Raw genomic sequence first — 20,493 nt, forward strand, 5'->3', positions numbered from 1 at the left:
TAAGGACTAACAGATTGACTGTCACTTTTAGCTCATCTAAACCATGGACTGATAAAAAGATGCCCAGCATACCCTCTCAAGGCATTGTATGTTGCAGATAGATGGCTGAAGCCATTGAAGAAAAATCAAGGTCATTTTCTTTTGTTATAGGAATAAACATCATTATTATTATTATTATTTAATAGTCATTTGATGCTTTTATCCAAGTGACTTACAACATACGAGACACAAATGGTTACATTTCATTTGCTTTTCAGAGTGGAGAACAGGCATGTGAAGTGACTTGCTTGTGGTCATAGCAGCAGTGCATGTGTGTAATGTGTAAATAGTAATAATTATTTACATTTATATAGATTTTTTCTCACTACTCAAAGCGCTCTCCACGCAGGGAGGCCCTGGAAAGTGAGCCCATAATCTCCTTACTGCAAAGCAGCAGCGCTACCACCGCAGCACCTAATGTTATATACATAATGATCTGTGTAATTTTATGTGTATGTTCAGATTGTCTCTTTAAATGGTTTTGTCCCATAACATGGAGGAGTGAGAAGGTGTTCCTGAATAGACAGAAAGTCATTCCTTATTGGCCATGTTTAAAAGGAGTATGGGAAGTAACCAGAAAAGAGGGAAAACCAAACGAGTAGGACAACTGGTGAAAGCTGGCGAGGGGATAAAAGAAAAGCAGCAGGTAACGTGGCCCTTGACGATGGGAGTGGAAGTGTCAAAGACAACGTGGTCTAATCTGGTGGGGGTGTTCTTGGCAAAGGAATTGGTAAGAGCCGTCTAATGTATTTTAAGGCTGTTCATGTTCATCCTATGGAGGACTGGACTTTATATACGTCATATGTGTAACAGGAAACTTGTGTTAAATGTCTTAATAGGGTTGCTCTGTGCGTCTGGTTTATTGAATGTTTGTAGCATTATGCAAGTTGACAATATAATGAAGTGACCCCTCTATCACTGAGCTGTATTGTCCTTTATTATCATTGTCTTGTATCCATATATATCCATACTGAGATAGTGTGCGCTATAGAAACTGAGGAATTTGTATTTGACATTTGCCTTGAAACAAATATTTGAAAGCATAAATCTATCACACATTACGTATATTGCGACACGCCCTAAAGGCAGTGGTTCGCAAACTCGGCCCTGAGGACCCTCTGTAACTGCAGGTTTTTATTCCAGCCAAATTCACAATTAATTGATCTCATTTATTTAGATGGTCTTTTTTTCCCCTTCTCTTATTCTGCCTTTAGAAAAGCACAGCAGTATGATTTTTACATTTATAAGACATTTAGAAATATTTCTACTTTTGCTTTAAACGCTCACCTCTCTTTTGTTGTTGTTGTCCTATTGTTTTGTTATTTTTTTGTGCAGTGTGCTCCCTTCATTGTATCCTAGTAATGATAATTAACACAAACAGAACTGACGGCCAGGTAAGTAACACTGAATGATGAATGGCTGCAATAACTTGAGCGGCAGAGCCACTAATTAGTAGATATTAAATTAAACAATCAGAACACCTGGAAAAGCAGAATGACAATCAGGCTGAGTGCTTAGTACAGTTAAATAAAAACTTACCAAACTTAGTTTTGTTATTTCTCCATTGACTCCAAAATACAGAAAATGAGAAATAACAGCTCACCTAGTTGGGCTAGGAGTCCAATTAAAAACAGTGGGTCCCCAGGACTGAGTTAGGTATTTTAGGGCTGTTACATGGTCACACAGTATCAGAAGAGGGTCCTTAACCCACCACCTCAGAGTCTCAAGTTGACACCACACTGCCTGACAACATTTGTAGGTTGAGCATACAGAAGTCAACGGGCCTTACGGTTACAGAATGGCACAGGTACTTACGAGTGAGCCATCTTGGTTCTCGTGGAGCTCTGAAAGCTTAGAAGTGGACTTTTGTCGCTTCAGCTTTACATTTTCTTCAATGAAAGCCCCGCTGCTGTCTCTCTGCTTCTTGTCTCCATCCTGGAAAGCTTGCTGGTTGTCATCGGCAGAGGGAATGTTTTCCTTGTTGAGATCTTCCCTAAATTGACAAAAAAAAAAACCAGCATGAAGAACAAAGGACTGTAAATTTTTCATTTTCAATAAAATAATGAGCACTAAATCTATAATCTATGAGAAAGGCAGTAGGGTCACATAATAGTATCCAGTCACTGCTTATGTGGGGAATTCATGGCCTTTGTCATTCTAACAGATAGCACATCACAAATAGTATGCATTTGAATTTCTCCATGGGATTGATAAAGTTTATCCTTCTATATAATTTGATACTACCCGTATGTATGGTGTTCGCGTCAATACCTCGACTCAATACAAGTTAGAACCACACAACGGGACTCTGCCTCTGTAGTTAGAACATAACGTGGCACACGCAGACGCAGTATTGCATGATTGGCTAAGAATGTTCGAATGCTTCAGTGACACCGCTGGACGGCCGAGTATAGCAAGTCGGTGTTGGTTCGAGCAGATAACAGTAAGTTCGGTTGTTTTTTGGAATGTTGGTTTGGTGGGGCGTACTTTCCAGGACTAACATCGTCGACTGACTTAAACCCTTCGACAGCTCTGGAACCGTAAGTAATTCAGAACGTATCGCCATTTGCTTGGTACGTCGAAATCTATCTTTGGGCAGTTCGGTTTTGGCATCCGTCCTTCTGACATCTATTGGCAAACTGAGTAATGACGGCTGGGTATTAACAACGGTCATTGTTTAAATTTTAGCCGATCTCAGATTTAAAATGACCACGGCAACATAATTATTACTCCGACTCTAATTAGAGTCGTAAAATATGGTTTGTTTTGAAAATTTGTTTGCTGGAAACAATCAAATGAGGTGCGCCGAAGAGCTGAGTTCACGTCTCGCAGCCCCGTTTAAACAGGAAGGTCTATTTTAAGCACAAATCAGTGTCATGATAACAAAATCATTTCAAGGACTTAAAAAAACAAATCATTCTTTGCAGATAAAGTATGGATTTCACAAACATAGAATTTCTAGCCCGATTCAATCGGGCTCCCAGTCGCTAGTATATATATATATATATATATATATATATATAAATGCAAAACTGTTTGAATTAAATTTGGCAGGATGGTAATCTAGGGGCAGTAGGTATCTGCTAAGAAGGAGGATTCTGATATATCAATATTTAAAACTAAATACCTCATGATCTCAAAAAAGCCTTGAGAGATGCGACTGAAATTCTGTGATGTTACAGAAAACGGGAAATTAGCTGACATGTTTTTTTTTTTTTATTACTTATTGATATTAATAACTTATGAATAAAGTGCTAGCTTATGTGCTCTCGGCAGTGCCGTGAGCGTTTTATGCAAATGAAAGACACAGCAAAGCATGAGTAACCAATAGGGTGAAAGGAAAACTAATGATGGGGTGGTGTCTTGGACAAGGACAGACAGACATGATCACGGTGTAATTTGGAAAAAGAAAGTTCAGCAAAAGTCAAAGAAGAAGCAAAGCTCAATGGTTAGCAAGCGCTGTTTGCTTTGTTTTTTGGCGGCAGACTACAGGCTCTATTAGATGTGTACCAAATCCCATTCTGGTCTTCTATTCTGCTCCATTGACTCCTAGCCCTCAGCCATGACAGTGAGAACAAACCCTGCAGCCACCTCCATTGTTCGTGGAATTTACAACATTAAGGCAGAACCAACCCCAATGGAGAAAGATCAGTCAGATAGTGCCACTTGAATTTCTAACGGGGGAAATGATGTGTGCTCCTCACTCTTCACATTGACATATCAGGGTAACACAAAAGGTACTGGCACATTAGTATATCAACTCCAAACACTGCTTGGTATACGCGTTCACATCTGCAGACTTTAAAATACTGTACTTGAGTGAATGGCGTCAACAAATGAAAACTGGAAAGATCCACCTTAAAAAAAAAAAAAAAGGACAAGCGTCTGTGTGGTGTCTGTCTGGTTGGCATGTCTTCAAAAGATGGCTCACCACAAACATTTGTAGTAACAGAATGCATTGCATTTTCCATTCCAACAGATGGAGCATTACAAACATGAATACTTTTCTTATGAATCCCATGCCAAATGGCATAACACAGAGACATATGCATTACATGGTGCATTACAAACGTTAACGCCGAGATCTATGTCGATAACTTAACTGTGGTGCCCTGCGATTTACAAGAAAGGGAGAGCAGAGGTCAGATCTGAAGGGTCCTATTTTATTAAAAAGCCAGTAGCCATCAGAGGCTGCAGACCTGAACTAACCTGCTCCTCTGCTTAGTTTGGGAAAAGCTACAAATGCATCAGGACTGTAAATCATTACTGTTGTAATCCCATACCAAACATATAACAGAGACATATGTGTTGCACTTGTCATTCCAACAGGTGGCACATCACAAACATTACCACTGTTTTTACGTCCCATACTAAATGGCGTATGCATTGCATGGTGCACTCAATTCAACATTAACCCTGAGGTCTACGTTGATGACTTAGATTTCAACCCATCTTAAAAAGGTAATAATGATAATAATAAATACTCAAGTTTCCCATTATTACTACAGATTACCTATTTCAATTCAAAAGAATACACTTTCCTGTAAAATTGTGCTTTGCAATGGCCATCAATAAAGGCCAAGTTGCTGAGAGCAGGCCACTACAGTGACCTAATATTATTACTTATTATTTGCCAGGTGCCTTTATCCAAGGTGACTTACAACATTTGAGATATGATTGGTTCCATTTCTTTTGTTTGAAGGTGAAGTGACTTACTCATACTCGCAAAATGTTAATAGCAGGAGTTGAACCCATAGCTTCAAATTTTAAAGTCCAAAGGCCTGATCACTAGCGACTCTAAACTGCCTGCCAATAATATTAGTCCTTGATTTAAAAACCTACAAATATTATGTACAGTAAAGCGCTCAGCAGCTACACAGGACTTCTAATGCACCCAACGACACTACAGCAGAGGCCAAATGCCTTATGAACTTCGCCTGACAAAGCCGGGTAACACAGCTAGCATGCATATATGTGCAAACGTACCAATTTCTTTTTTATTTAAATGATCAGAGCTTGCTGAAGGTCACTTGGTTCAAAACTGTCCAAACAGTCACATGGGACAACAGAGTTTGGCTTATCAGAGTAAGCTTATTGATTTTCACTCGGCACTGCGGGCAGGGTGAGAATATTAAGTCTAGTCTGCAGTCTGAGCAAACTGTGGTGAGGATGCTAGCTACGAAAAAACAGGCCTTAAAACCATAGCATTAATAAAGAATTTGAGAAGACTGGGCAAAGGACCAAAGTCACCGAACATCTGATTTTCCAAGCAACGTAAGCAAGTTTAGGAAGGCTTTATTGTCCAAGAGGGAAATTAATTATCTGTAAATATACACACAGGTGGGAAAGTGGCTGGGTATGATTTGGCTGTAGAATAAATGCAAAATTTAAAGGTTCGGTAACATTAAGTCTGCCATAACGTTTAAACATGCATTTTATACAGCATTTTTTAAAAGCCAGCGCCACCTCAAAATACTGTAATACTGCAGATCTATTGTGTTGTTTACTTATTATTTATTTTTTTTAAACAGGATAAGGAACTTAAATTAGGCCATAAATGCAACATTAACCTTGTAATTTACAGCACATGGCCTAAACCAACAAGCCGAAGGATCTATCAAAAGTACACATGTGACTATGTGGCCAGTGTCACCCACGTACGCATGGGAGGCAGCTAGAGGGCTTGAATGAGGGCAATACCGAGCCAGACCGGGATGGGGCAGAGTGCATGGACTATTTTTCTCGCTTTTCTGCAGACCGTTCACGGGAAATTCCGCTTGGTCCTGATGAAGTCACTTCCCGGTAAGAGCCTATGGATGAAGACCCTTCCGGTTCTGGCCCCTCTGATGTCATTTCCTATACTGGCCTTTAAAAGCTGCCACCTTTCCCCTATCCCCTCAGTTCTGTTTTAGCCTCCGATTTGTGTACATCGGTGCTGTCACAGCCAGGACTCAATATACAGGTGGCTGCCCCAAACCTTGCTATGGCTCTTTGTAGAGTTTGTGACAACAGATATGTGCTCTGTGGTGTCCTTCAACACCTGTTCTCCCTTCCCCTGCATGTGGAGAACGTTCCCCAGCTGTGGATTTAAATCCGGTGTCCTCCCAGTGCCAAATAAAGGGCATTCAGTGATTCCAAGGGCGTCAGACCAGTTGCTCCCACTCGCTTCATACATCATGAAGACCTTTGAGAGGTGGGTCCTAAAATAGCTCTGCCCCATGCTTTTGGAACATCTGGATCTTCTGCTGTTTGCTTATCAGACACATGCAGGTGTGGAGGAGGCTCTGATCTCCATGCGCCACAGAGCCTACTCTTACTTGGATAAAGTCGGCACCACAGTCAGGTACACGTTTTAAACACCATCCTGTTTCATCAACTGGAACGCTCAAGGCTTTGCATCCTGATGCCTCCCACAATCTCTTGGAGCATGGATTACCTGACCAACACACAGCAGTTTGTGAGGGTGAAGGAATGTGTGTCAGAAATGGTGGTGTGTGTAACTGTCCCATCTCCCTTCCTGTTTCACACTCTGCACAACAGACTTCCAGTAAAACACCAGCACTTGCTATCTACAGTCATTTTTGGCTGCATTCATAATGGAGACGTCTGATTCAGAGAACAGAAATGTTCTGGAGCACTTTGTCTTGTGGTGCAGGGACAACAACTTGCAACTTGATGGACGCCATTGTGAAAAATCCCCTCCATCCATTCTAGGAGGTACTCACTTGGAGCACTTTTAGCCATAGCCTTATTTCACTACAGTGTGCTAAGAAGCGTTTCCTCCTCTTTAAGATCATTCGGATCATTTCTGCACATCGATTGTTCGACTGTATTATTTGTCCGGTGAGCCTGCATCTTTCTTTGTTATGTTTCTACTGCTATATGCATCTGTATTTCCCCTTGGAATTAATTAAGTTTACGTAACCTAATATCGTTAATACATACCTTCATAAAGACAAGCACAAGAGGGCAGCTAATTTCTCGCAGTCACAAGTTGAAACACTGGAGTCTTTTGCAGAGTGTCAGGATTTTCACTCCTACCTACATGCAGTATGGCACGGCAATGCAGGATGACATATTACTGATGTGAAATTGGATGGCCGTCACCCGAGGATCAGTAAATAGTGCCACAAGATACTACCCGTACATGTCTCGATGCCTCCGGGCTTCATCCTGCTCTTTCAGTTGCCGTCTCCGCTGCCTGGCTGTCCCCGCCGGTGAGACCGGAGTCCCAGATTCAGAGTCTTCCGAGCTGTGCACGTCAAAGAGATGCTGCTCCACTGCTGATCGGATTGTTCTTTCTAGAAGGCTAAAACGAAAAGATCTTGTCACAACTGCAGCAAGCAGCTGAATTTTAAATGCGTGAATTCTACTCGAATGCTGTGGACACAGAGGGCTGTAAAAACTCCAGGAGCACTCAAAAAGCTGGCAGGTGGCAGACGCATACCCACACTCACACTGTACAACAATGGTGTAAAATGGCACAAAGCAAGGCAATGATAAATGAACAGGTGACACTTACTCTTCGGATGCAGGCTTGTTACCAAGTGTGGAGACCTGGCCGCTGAAACGAGAAAGGAAATAGATTAGACATTGGAAAGTGAGCGTCTGAGAACTTCTGGTTCAGGCATACGCCTGCCTGTGGCTTCTTGGCATGCACTGCAAGAGAACTCCACATGTTTGGCTCGGGCCGACTCTGTTCTGCGGAACGTCTCCTGTGAAGATGCAGCACATTTCTGGCATCTGGCCTGTTTTTCACAGACTGCAGCTAGAGGCCACTTCCAAACAAGCATATTTATAAAAGCAAAGGAAAGAAACAAGGAGACGGGCCCTCCAGTTGGGCAGCTCCCCCTTTCACTCTCGGCTCTTTGTGTATCCTTGACAGCCGCCCTTGTTTTTAATTTGAAGGGGGCTTCCCCCTCACCCCTGACATTTACAAGCAGCTGCTGTGTGCATCTCTGATTTGGTGCTTTAAGGGGAGGAATACATCAGAGGAGGCAGGGACAGGAGGATACACTTCAATTCTCAATCTGATTGGTCGGCTGCATCACCTATTCCTGCAGAATACCAATGACTTCCTTCTGCGCTTGAACACAAACCGGCATTTCACTCCAAGAGAGACAAGCACTTGCCAAGCTGTTATCATCAAGACAAGCACTTGCTGCTAACGTACTTTAGAACTCGACTGCTTTCAGCAGACCTGGAGATTTAGATCCCTGATCATTATTAGAATTCCTAATTAAGAACCCCAGAGCGGTAGGGGGAGGTCCACATCACTACGCCCATCACCTCCATCTGTTATGTCTTCTGCATCCGCTTGCAGCACCTTTGTGTGTTTTGGGAGGTCCCTGGAAAAAGTGATGACGGGAGGCACTTGGCATTCCAAGGATAGTGGGGGGGTGGACAGCCTAGACCACCAGCCTGGTGTCTCATCACAGCACCTCCACGGGGACAAGACGGCAACTGGATACCTTGCATCTCAGGCAAGAGCTCTCCGAGATGAACTGTAAGGGGCGTTTTCTTTGTCATTATGTCATTAAGGTACAGCCATGTCATGTTAGCTGAATCGGAATTTCATAAAGCAAAATCTGACATTCAGTTATTTTCAGTGGGAAAAATAATAAGGCATTCCCAAAACATCACTAAACACCAGCCCACCAAGGATTTCTGCATTATATAAAACATTTAAAACAGCATTCTTTAACACTTCTCAGACTTACCAGTGCGTAGATATACAGCAATGACCGAAATACAAAATGGAGAGCCATACATAGACAAATGATAAAAGGCTGAATCATACCGACTAACATTTTTATTTCATTTCAAGCATATTTCTCAATTATTTATTACTAAAGCAAAAAAGTGGAAAGCAAACCTATCTGCCATATAATAAATCTGCAAAATCTCTACAGAAGTTACAGCACATTCAGAACTCCGCAGCCAGAGTCCTCACCCACACAAAGCGTGCTACTCTCATCTCCCCTGTTCTCTCCCAGCTTCACTGGTTACCAGTTCCATCAAGGATTAAATTCAAGATTCTGCTTCTCCCCTTCAAAGCCCTACATAACCTTTGAACTCAGCTTGTTACACTCCTTGTCACGCTCTCAGGTCCTCACATTGTCCTCTCCTTGCTGTCCCACACACCAGACTCTCAGGTCCTTCAGTGCTATGGCCCCTCAACTCTGGAACTCTCTTCTTCAGTCTCTCCGAGTTTGCTCCTCTTACTGCACTTTTAAAACTCAACTGAAAACTTTCCTCTTCGACGAACTTTTGTCATCAATTTTTTTTTTTACTCTGGATGTAAAGCGACCTTGGGTTTGTGAAAGGCGCTCCATAAATGTAACTTATTATTTTTTATTATTACTAAAGTCTGTGTGCCCAGTCCCTCTGAGCAATCTGATTGGTCAGTTTTGCTTTGCTGAAGTAATGAAAGTGCAAGAGTGAGACACACAAGGAGGAGAAACGGCATGGGAGGCACACGGAGAGTCCCTTTCAAAGACAGAAGGTAGACAGTGGTGATCATAACAACTTGCACCTTCTGAAATTTCAAAATCACTGCTTATACTTATTTGAAATGATCCTAAATGGAATAGAAGGACAGTTTAAAGCATATTTCATAACTTTCAAAACTTAAATGACAATTCTGAAGGAGAACTCTAATCCAAATTACAGAACACTCTCAGACCCCCCAAGTTACTGGTGTTAACCTGGTACCCTAATCATCTGACAAGCCCTATTTATCTGGCAGCACTCCTAATTACTTTGCAAGATGGCGAGCCGCTCTAAGGTGACTGAAGCCCTGCAATAGCAGGTTGTCCAGATGAAGGCTAAATGGTTAACCATTTCAGCCAATGCAGGAGAAGCTGGTCGTTCCAAGTGTGTGATTTCTAGAATACCACAGCTTTACAATGACACTAATTCATTCAAGTCCCCCAAAAAATGCTGGTCATCCATGCAAGACAAAATCATCAAGACGACATGATAATGCAGAGACTCTCAATAGGGAAATCGGTTCAACACTGCAGCTGGAATTGCTCGCAAGTTCAGAGCTGAACAAGGTAAGGATCTGTCGTGGCATACAGTGTCTCGCCATTTAAGACAATCTGGACTGAAAGCCCACTCTGCAGTGACCAAGCCGCTCTCTCATCAGCAGAAAGAATCAAAAGGCTAGATTAACCTTTACCAAGAGGCATGTTGAGTGGACAGGAGAAGAACTGGTCCAGAGTTCACTTTAGTGGGGAGAGCAAATTTAATTTATTTGGGTCTGATAGGAAACATTATGTTCAGCGTCAGACTGGGGGAACACTGAACCCAAAGTGTGTAGAAAAAGTCAGTTGAACTTGGAGGAGGAAGCGTTTTGGTTTGAGGGATGTTTTCTGCATGAGGAGTGGGGCCTCCTGCACATGGCAGGGTGAATGCAAGTGTTCATCAGAACCTCCTTCAGCAACATGTGGGTGCTTCCCTGAGAGCTTCTCCCAGTCAGGCCGCAATTTTCATGCAAGTCAATGGCCCTGTCACAATGCAAACTGGGTAAAGCAGTTCCTTGAAGCTAGCAACACTGAAATAATGAAATGGCCAGCCCAGAGCCCAGAGGTCAACCCGATCGAGAATCTGTGTAAGAGACTGGAAGAAGTGTGGACCAAGACTGAACTAGAGCAGCGTGAGCGCGTGGGTGCAGATGTTCAAAGCAAGGCCTCTACTGTACATCCATCATCTGAACTACAGGTTCACGGGGGTCTTCTGGAGCCAATCCCAGCCAACACAGGGTGCAAGGAAGGAAACAAACCCCGGGCAGGATGCCAGCCTACCGCAGGGCACACACACTAGGGGCAATTTAGGATCGCCAATGCACCTAACCTGCATGGCTTTGGACTGTGGGAGGAAACCCACGCAGACACGGGGAGAACATGCAAACTCCACGCAGGGAGGACCCGGGAAGCGAACCCTTAAGGGTCTCCTAACTGCGAGGCAGCAGCGCTACCCACTGCGCCGCCATGCCACCCCTCTACTGTACACTACCTACTAATTACTGAAAGCTACAACTCTCCACAAAATTGAGTTGTAATCTTCTTTTCTGCTACAATGGTTACTGTTCTTTAAATGTGAGTTTCCCACAAAATAAAATGATTATTTTGTAAAACATGCTAGCTGAACATTGATACGCCCACAGATTTCTTCAAATAATATTTCAGAAAGAGCAAGTGTTCATAAATTGTTCTCTAATTTTGATCACCACCGTAAATGTGAAGAGGATGTGAGAACTGTGCCTCGAAAACAATGACAGAGTCGGAGGATCAGGCTTTACGAGGACGTGCCCAAGAGACGAAGCACCGGTAAAGAAACTTTCACAGACGCACACACACATTAATACTGAGGTCTTCAACAGGTAGTGTGGCTAGTTATTAATAAATAAAAAAAAAAATGATCATTCAAAAACAGGGAAGAGATTCCCGAGGTAAATCACTGCCGCTATAAATGCTGCTATGTAAGGACTGCAGTGCGACAGTCTGAATGGTCACATAACTGGGTAACTTGACTCAGGGCACAGCTAACGCCATTTATTTGCTTGGTCTTAACATTTTTTTCTTTTAAATAACATTTTTGAAATGAGCTCCACCACTACAAATACATTCTTCTGAATGATCTCTGCAAATTGTTCAATACATCCTGGTTTACATTTTATAATTAAATTGAGTCATGTGGCTTAAATTTTTCCTAAAAATGTATGCACTGCTTGAATTTTATACGGGTGATACGAGAACTCTCAAGGAAGAATTTGGCAAACCGTCCAGTCTAAAATGTTCAATTTGGCCAACTGACACCGTGCTGGACACCAAAGGCTTCATTCTGCAGCTTGTTTCACACTTGTGATATTTTGTGGTGTTCTTGCGGTTCTCAATGATCCAAATAAACATTCCCTTCAGACTACCAGTAGATTGAAATTGATTGAACCACTTTAAAATCGGACAAACGTAATACAACATCTACCTCTGTTACAAATATAGATTCAATGCACGTCCAAACAATGAGGCACTGAGCAGTCATACATAAGCACCAAAACTGCATTTAGCATAAAACACTGCCATGGCTCGTCAGGAAACAGACAACTCATTTTGTTGGGATTAACCAGAAGATTGCATGCAAAAGGCAAAGCAAAGTAAATAAAATATAAACAAAGGGATTGAAACCCAGACAAGAATCAACGTCAAAAACCAGGCAAGACACGGAGATTAATTAGCAAAAAGAGAGTCGTTTCAGTTTAAAGAATTTACCTGAAAAATACGATAAAGCTTGATGCAAATACTGACCTTTTATTCCTTTTATCCCGTAGTCCCTATAAACTCAAAGTTATGACCCCAGAGACCACACCCGTAAAAATGTGGGACGCAACCCAACGACCGTGTCTTAATACAGAAAAAGCAAAAGGACCCTAAAATTCAGTCCTGATTGTGACAACCTCCCACAACAGCTTGAGATTGTTAAATTCTTGTGCCACAACAGTTCTTTTTAATTTGACATCTCAAAATATTCCAGGTCCCCTTCATCTGACAAGTTCGCCTGTCATTCCCTCCTCTCTCCCCGACTCTTACACGCGTATTGGCATGTCAGTTATCTCAGTTTCACTTTTTTAAATGATGGTGTCATGGGGAATATTAATCACATTTAGGTACTATAGAAAGGAAAGTTCCCTGTGATGCGTCAATGGCGTTATTTATATGCTATGTGTCCGAAGGCATATTATTGCAATAAAAAGCACGCAAAAAGGAGCGTGCCACGTCACAAAATTTGCACTTGTATGAATGTGGCTAATTTCACTATACAATCATGTGGCGATTCTTCATCAACATGACCGTGACCCATAGTTTAAGAGACCCTGCTCCTAAGTATCATGTTTTCCTTCTGCATGGGAACAAAAGTATAAACAATGAAAACACTTGATGAATACCGGAGCAAAAAGGAATAAGGCAAAATACTGTGAGAGCCATTCTTACTTAGTTAATTGTGGAAATAAATATGGCCATGCAATGCTACATAAGATACAGTGCATACATAGATAATGGAATATTCTGCCTCATTCCTTACTAGCCGTCCCCCATGGCTTAGCCCACATGGTATTAAAACAGGACAGCGAGGAGCGTACCACCTGGCTCCCCACTCCTGACGTCGGGCTTCCTCCTCCCCTCGGCCCGCAAGCTCTGTCTCGGATTAGCGCGAATATAGCACTCCTGTATGTGAACGGTGATTCTTGGCGTGATGAGAGAAGTCATAAAATTAACCAGAATATTTAAGCAAATTATAGAAAAAAAACCTAATCTAAATCCGTTATGTAGTTCTCTCATTCGCAAACTGAGTGGAGGTAAGGTACACGCCCTGAGGCTGATGTGTGAGTGAGGAGGTTCCCACCATCCTCCCCTCGGCTGGCTGTATGTCTCTCGGATTTGCGCAAATACATCGGTATCACAAGCGGACTATGATACTTGAGGCTTTTTTATTTTTAATAAATTTGCAAAAACCTCAAGTAAACTTTTTTCATGTTGTTATTATGGGGTGTTGTGTGTAGAATTCTGAGGAAAAAATGAATTGAATCCATTTTGGAATAAGGCTGTAACATAACAAAATGTGGAAAAAGTGATGTGCTGTGAATACTTTCCGGATGCACTGTACACTGGTCATTTCTAGTAATTCAGACTGTGGCCACACCTCTCAACCAAAATGCTAAATGGCCAAACTTCAGGTTTTGGCTGTAACATACTAGATAGATCGATAGATAGATAGAGAGAAGCAAACATGTAAATGTTACCTAAACTTGTTTTTTTTCCCCATCTTAAATATTCTCTATTCAAGGATTCTGTTTCCATTAATTATGTATGGCGGTTACCTACATCCTGGCTAAGTTGCCCAACATGGCCTGGTTATTTTGGCCTCCTAATCATTCCCTGTTTCTAATTGGCTAACTGTCTGTCTATTGCACTTCTTTATCACCTAATAACTGTGCTGAGCATACTGGTGCAAAATGGCTGCCAGGTGGACGCTGCACACTGGTGGTGGTTGAAGTGGCTCCTCCTTTCTACATAAAGCTTTTTGAGTGTCCTGAGAAGTACTACATAAATGCAATGACTTCTACCTCTTATCTAACTTTATTTTGCTTTGACATCTTGTAAAACACTTGTCAGCTACAGTGTTTGTATGAAAATGTTCTGTAGAAATGAATGTTATTGTTATCTCAGTGCTGGGACCAGCAATACCATCAGCCCACCTGTGACTATCTCATGCCAGGTCCATCTTCCAAAACAATAAAACAAGGAGGTCACAGAGACATTTAGAGTGGATTTCTAAACCCGTCTCTCCAGGGGTTTACCAATTTTAGAGTCCGGTTCATTTTGGTGTCTTTTCTGCTCTTGTCTGATGATGGGGTCACCTTTACTTGCTGTACCCCTATAATATGTATTTGTTTGTCCGTTTGTCAATTGCAAAGGCAGCATACATTCAGCTGGGTTTTGTCTACGGCTTGGCGTCCCCCTCCTCCACATTGTGTCTTGGAGCTCAGTACTTTTCCCAGGAATGGAATGCACACCCTTCTCCCCTCAGAATGACCTGTGCTTTACTTTTATGGCCTTCAATTAAAATCAGCAATTATGTGAAAAGGCCACTAGAGCGGCTTTATTAAGAGGACTCACAGGAAAAATACAGCACTTGGCACGCGGTGAATCCCCAGGGCGACACGGCAGGCTTCAGACGCAAAGTCAAGTGCCTGAAAGGAACAGACAAGGCTGTAATTAACCAGAAATGACCAACTGAAAGAGCTGAAGGACACAGGGCTGTCTATACAATGAACCCACTGAACCCAGCACCTCGCAAAATATCCCCATGGCACTGGAACATTTGGTTGTGTTCCTGCGTCACATTTCAATCATTTTAAAGAATTAGTATTGTAACTGCAGGTCAAAATGTACAAAAAAACTGCAAAGGAATGCTAATTGGGCTCATTTATACACTACAGGGTCAAAAGTGTGTGGACATCACTACAAATGATTGAAGTCAGGTGTTTTAGCCGCATTAAATCAAGGCGTACAGCCATGCAATCTTCAGTGACAAATGCTGGGTCATACTGAAGAGCTCGGTGGCTTTAAACGTGACAATGGCATAGGATGTCACTATGGCCACAAGTGACCACATGAAATTTTTACTCTGCTAGATCTGCCCTGGTCAACTGTAAATGCTAGAATTATGAATTGGTAGCCAACCAAGTGGTGGACCATCCAAACTCACATAGCATATAAATATGGCCTCTCCTCTGTGGCATCACTCTCCTCTGTGGCAGAGTGTCAAACTATACCTCTGGAAGTTAACATCAGCAGCACGAGAACTGTGTGTCAGGAGCTTCATTAAACAGGTTTCCATGGGCGAGGCTAAGATCACTATGTGCAATGCCAAGTGTCGGCTGGAGTGGCTGTAAAGGATACCACCATCGGATTCTGGAGCAATGGAAACGTGTCTTCTGGCGTGAAGCATCAACATCATTAAGGATGCCTCGCACCCCAACCATGGATTGTTTACTCTCCTTCCATCAGGGAGGCGCAACAGGAGCCTTTGGTCGTTTCTTTCATAACACCATCAACCCTTACCACTCAATAGCTAGCCTTTCTAAGCATAAATAACATCTGACTGTACTCTATGTATGTTTTCACATGTTTAAATATATCTATTCTGCACATAAAAATATTTCATATATCTATATTCATATCGTGTATCTGTGCATACCGATCAGTGTTCATATCTAGCTAATCTTCCTTGCATATACTACTAGTGTAAATTCAAATATCATTTAGATGCATATTCTCATTTGTATGCTGTCCTACTGCACCTTACAGTCGATTGTACTTTAACTCTTTGAGGGCTGAATATTTTTTCCAAAAAATTCAGTTTTCTGAAAAGCACACAAAGCAATGGTTTCACACATAAATCAATATAAAACGCCTGACTTCTGTTAGTGCACATGTGGCACCTCTGGTGGTAGTGTCTGCACAGGGGCACCTCAATGGTCAGCAGAAATGCACGGTGGGCCGGCTGCCTGGTTGTCTTCACACAGCAGGTGGGTGGTGGTGGCGGTCACAGTGTCACACAATATGGTTTGTACCTCCTGTCGTCATAAGTGGTAATCCTCCCAGGCAAGCGCTGCTGTAGGTACATCAGCTACACGAAAGTGTTTGGCACCACAATCAGCTGAGAACCAATCAGATGATGCCGGTACCTCACTTTCGTTTTCGATATCCATCTCCGGATCACTTGCATCAAACTTGGAGTCTGATAAGTCAGAGTCTTCAATGAAATGACGTAAAACTTCCATGTTGCTTTGCACATATGCTTTGGTCTCTCGCCAGATGTCGATGCCATTTTAGAGGTTGTTTGCTCTTCGCTACACATGCACGCATTTGGAATTGAGGTCAAATCAACAAATCTATGTAACTTTCCTTCGAAGTAAAACAAAGTCGAGTTCTGTTGCAGTTTACAGCTGATTATCATCCTCTACCCCTACATTTTGACAAAAGTCGACAACAGCCCTAAAAGAGACAATGTACTGTTTGCACTTTCTGGTTAGATGTTAAGCTGTTTCTTGTTGTACTTGTATTCAGACCCCTTCACTTTTTCAACATTTTGATTATGTTACAGGCTTGTGCCATTTAAATTCATTTTTTCTGCCAAATCAAGCAACACTCAATGACACAGAATGGCAAAATGAGAACATGATTGTAGAAATCTCTCTCTCATATTATATATATATATATATATATATATATATATATATATATATATATATATATATATATATATATATATATATATATAAAATATAAAATTAAATAAAATATCCCATTGACATAAGTGTTTAGATCTCTTGTCAGTATTTCATTCAAGCCCCTCTGGTAGCAATTCCATCCTGGAGTCTTCTTGGTCTGGTGTGGCAAGCTTTACCCCCTGGATTTGGGGATTTTCTGCCATTCTTCAGTCCGGTTCCTCTCAAGCTCTGTCAGGTGGGATTCAAATGATTGATGTACAGTTATTTTCGGGTCCCTCCAGAGCAGTGCTTCCCAAACTCGGTCCTGGGGACCCCCTGTGGCTGCAGGTTTTTGTTCCAACCAGATTCCTAATCAGTGACAACACCTGATAACACTGATCTCATTTAATTAGCTATTATTATTATTCTTTTCTTTTGTGTGTGTATATATATATATATATATATATATATATATATATATATATATATATATATACACATATACACACACACACACACACAATATATACACAGTGCATCCAGAAAGTATTCACAGCGCATCACTTTTTCCACATCTTGTCATGTTACAGCCTTATACCAAAATGGATTAAATTCATTTTTTTCCTCAGAATTCTACACACAACACCCCATAATGACAATGTGAAAAAAGTTTCCTTGAGGTTTTTGCAAAATTATTAAAAATAAAAAAACGGAGAAATTACATGTACATAAGTATTCACAGCCTTTGCTCAGTACTTTGTCGATGCACCTTTGGCAGCAATTACACCAATGACGCCTGGCATTCACACCAAAGGAGTTCAATCTTTGTCTCATCAGACCAGAGAATTTTGTTTCTCATGCTCCGAGAGTTCTTCAGGTGCCTTTTGGCAAACTCCAGGCGGGCTGCCATGTGTCTTTTACTCAATTTGCCATGAAGCTCCAAAGGCTGTGAATACTTATGTACATGTGCTTTCTCAGTTTTTTTATTTTTAATAAATTTGCAAAAACCTCAAGGAAACTTTTTTCATGTTGTTATTATGGGGTGTTATGTGTAGAATTCTGAGGAAAAAATGAATTTAACCCATTTTGGAATAAGGCTGTAACATAACAAAATGCGGAAAAAGTGATGTGCTGTGAATACTTTCCAGATGCACTGTATGTGTGTGTGTGTATATTATATGTATGTATGTATGTATGTCCACACACACACCCCAAACTTAGTTTTCTAATTTCTATATTGCTCCCAAAACGCAGAACTTGGGAAATAACACATCACTTAATTAGCCCAGGAGTCCAATTAAAAACAGAAGCTGGTTGGAACAAAAACCTGCAGCCACAGGGGGTCCAGTCCGAGGTTGGGAAACGCTGCTCCAGATGCTTTTGATTCAGGGCTCTGGCCGGGCCACTAAAGAACTTTCACAAGATTGTCCCCAAGCCACCCCCTGTGTTGTCTTTGCTTTGTCCAGGTCTGTTCTAGAATGTTGTAAAACAGGTTTTCATTAAGGATGTCTCCACACTTTGCTCTGTTGAGCGTTCCCTCAACCCCTGACTAGTCTCACAGTCACTGATGATGCCACCGCCATGCTTCACGCGCTTGAATAGCACTGCACAGGTGATGAGTGGTGTCTGGTTTCCTCCAATCCTGATGCTAATCTCAGTTTTGTCAGACCAATGAATTTTGGTTCTCATAGTCCAACAGTCCTTTAGGAAAACCACACATGAACTTCCATGTGTCTTTTAATGAGACTTCAGTCTGGCCACTTTGTCATAAAGCCCAGATCAGTGGAGTGTTACAGTGATGACTGTCCTTCCAGGAAGTCTCTCCCATCTCCCAACTAGTGTTGGATTGATACTAAAATGTTGACAAAAATGATACTGAAGTAAATAATGGCACACAGCTGTTTCATCCCCTGTGGGCACATGGTTCAGAATTTTACCTTTTTTTTAATAAATTTGCAAACATTTCTAAAAATGTGTTTTTTTTTACTTTGTCATTTTGAGGCGAGAAGTGTTTGGTTGATGAGGAAAAAATGAATTTAAAAGATTTAGGAAAAAGCCTGCAACATAAAAACATGTAAAAAAACAAAGAGGTCTGAGTACTTCCTGAAGGTGCTGTAGATTATTTGAGAGATCTGGCTAATGAGCTTATACATATAATTAAAAAACGCTGCCCCCTGGACGCCTAAGTGAGTATGGCCCTATGATACACTTGCATTGTATTATTATTTGTATGTTTGTTTCAGCTCCCTGTGATACTGCAATGGGAAATGACGGTCCAGAAAATGGGGGATGAATAAGCTGCTAACTGGAACATTGCAGAGAGGGCAGTTGCACAACACTCCAGCATTCACAAATGCAAACAAATAGCCTTTATGTAACATCAGACGGCTAAAAATAGCTCGAGTGCTGATTGCATCAATAGTGATTTGGCAGGAATTTTAAACAAACTGGTCAAAACACATGCAAAAACATACATTTCCCTTTTAGAACTCCTGTACAACACTAACGTGGAGACAGAATCCAAATTCACCTTCTACATCCCTATTAGGTTTTAGTCTGTGGCTTCTCAAATTAAAATGTGCCAAAATGACAAATAATATTTTTTTAAGATGAACCTTGTCATGGATAATAGCACATTAAATTGTGTGAATTTCCCCTTGGGATTAATAAAGTATCTATCTATCTAAATGAGTATTGCTGGACTATGTACGCTTTCACAGGAACATTATTTGTAGGAAAAGACTTACTTGAGAATACCCAAAGAGCCAGGGCTGGGATGTGAACCACTGGAGACCAGAAATTCTAGCCCAGGGTCTTAGTGGCACAGCTCACTGGCTGCTTAAGACCTGCCTGATATGATGCCAGTAGGGGAGATCTAGCAGTCCAGCCCTTGGACTCTTGGAAGTCCTTACTATTGTCTCCCAAGAAGTAATCATGTCCCAAGTCCTTTCTAGTCACCAGACTGCAGGGTTTAGAGTGGTGAGATAGTGCCAGACAAAGGTTCCAATGACTAAAGAAAGGTAAGGTTAGACTGATGACAGAATGTGGAAGTTGGCCCACGAGCAGGTGGTGCTTTACAGTGCAGGAATGGCTTAGCCTGCTGTGCTTATCTTTTGTCATTCATTTTATTTTCCACTCATTTTAGAAATGGATTGATGTTAGTTTTTTGTTTCAGCTTCATTTATATGATCAAATATTTTCGTCATGCCACAATGCAATTTGACTACGTTCACATTACCAGGCTGAATTGACTCAAATCCAGTTTTTTTGCCTTAAAGATACAAAAATCTGATGTTTACAGGATGTGTGGACACAGAAATCCAAACTTTTCAAATCAGGTTTGAGTCACTTTCATATGTAGTCTTGAGTCAAATATGTATCTGGTTTGTGACCATGCGACATGAATGAGAATGGTCAGTCCGGAATTTGTGTGTTTTGTTTGCCTATATGCATGGGCTGAGCGCCGCCGTCATCAGCCAGCACCAGCAGCATGGCAAATCAGGAATGGAGGAGAGCTACAGTTGTGATGACAGTCACTGTCCCACTACTGCTCGCTCTTTTCTTGTACCTGCATATCACTTGGTGCAGCAGTGCTAGCAATACCTGCGAAAACAGCAAAAGAGAGCCGTTTCCTTACCTTCTCGACCTAATCATGTACAGCTGATGAACCGTTTGCC

The 20,493-nt window shown here is 41.6% G+C and overlaps 1 protein-coding gene across 5 annotated transcripts in view; it reads right to left on the reverse strand.

Moving 5' to 3' along the window:
- Positions 1–20,493, reverse strand: part of fam13a (family with sequence similarity 13 member A) — a 256,286-nt gene that overhangs the window by 81,936 nt on the left and 153,857 nt on the right. For 4 of the 5 annotated variants that reach the window (XM_039750162.1, XM_039750161.1, XM_039750165.1 and 1 more), the window contains exons 11-13: positions 7,562–7,603; positions 7,187–7,348; positions 1,855–2,032 (exon numbers count right to left, since the gene is read on the reverse strand). In XM_039750162.1, the coding sequence (XP_039606096.1) occupies positions 1,855–2,032; positions 7,187–7,348; positions 7,562–7,603 (382 nt within the window). The remainder of the gene's footprint in view (positions 1–1,854; positions 2,033–7,186; positions 7,349–7,561; positions 7,604–20,493) is intronic. The other variant, XM_039750166.1, reaches the window with a different exon arrangement.

The sequence above is a fragment of the Polypterus senegalus genome, chromosome 4 (genome assembly GCF_016835505.1).
Source record: "Polypterus senegalus isolate Bchr_013 chromosome 4, ASM1683550v1, whole genome shotgun sequence".
NCBI lineage: Eukaryota > Metazoa > Chordata > Cladistia > Polypteriformes > Polypteridae > Polypterus > Polypterus senegalus.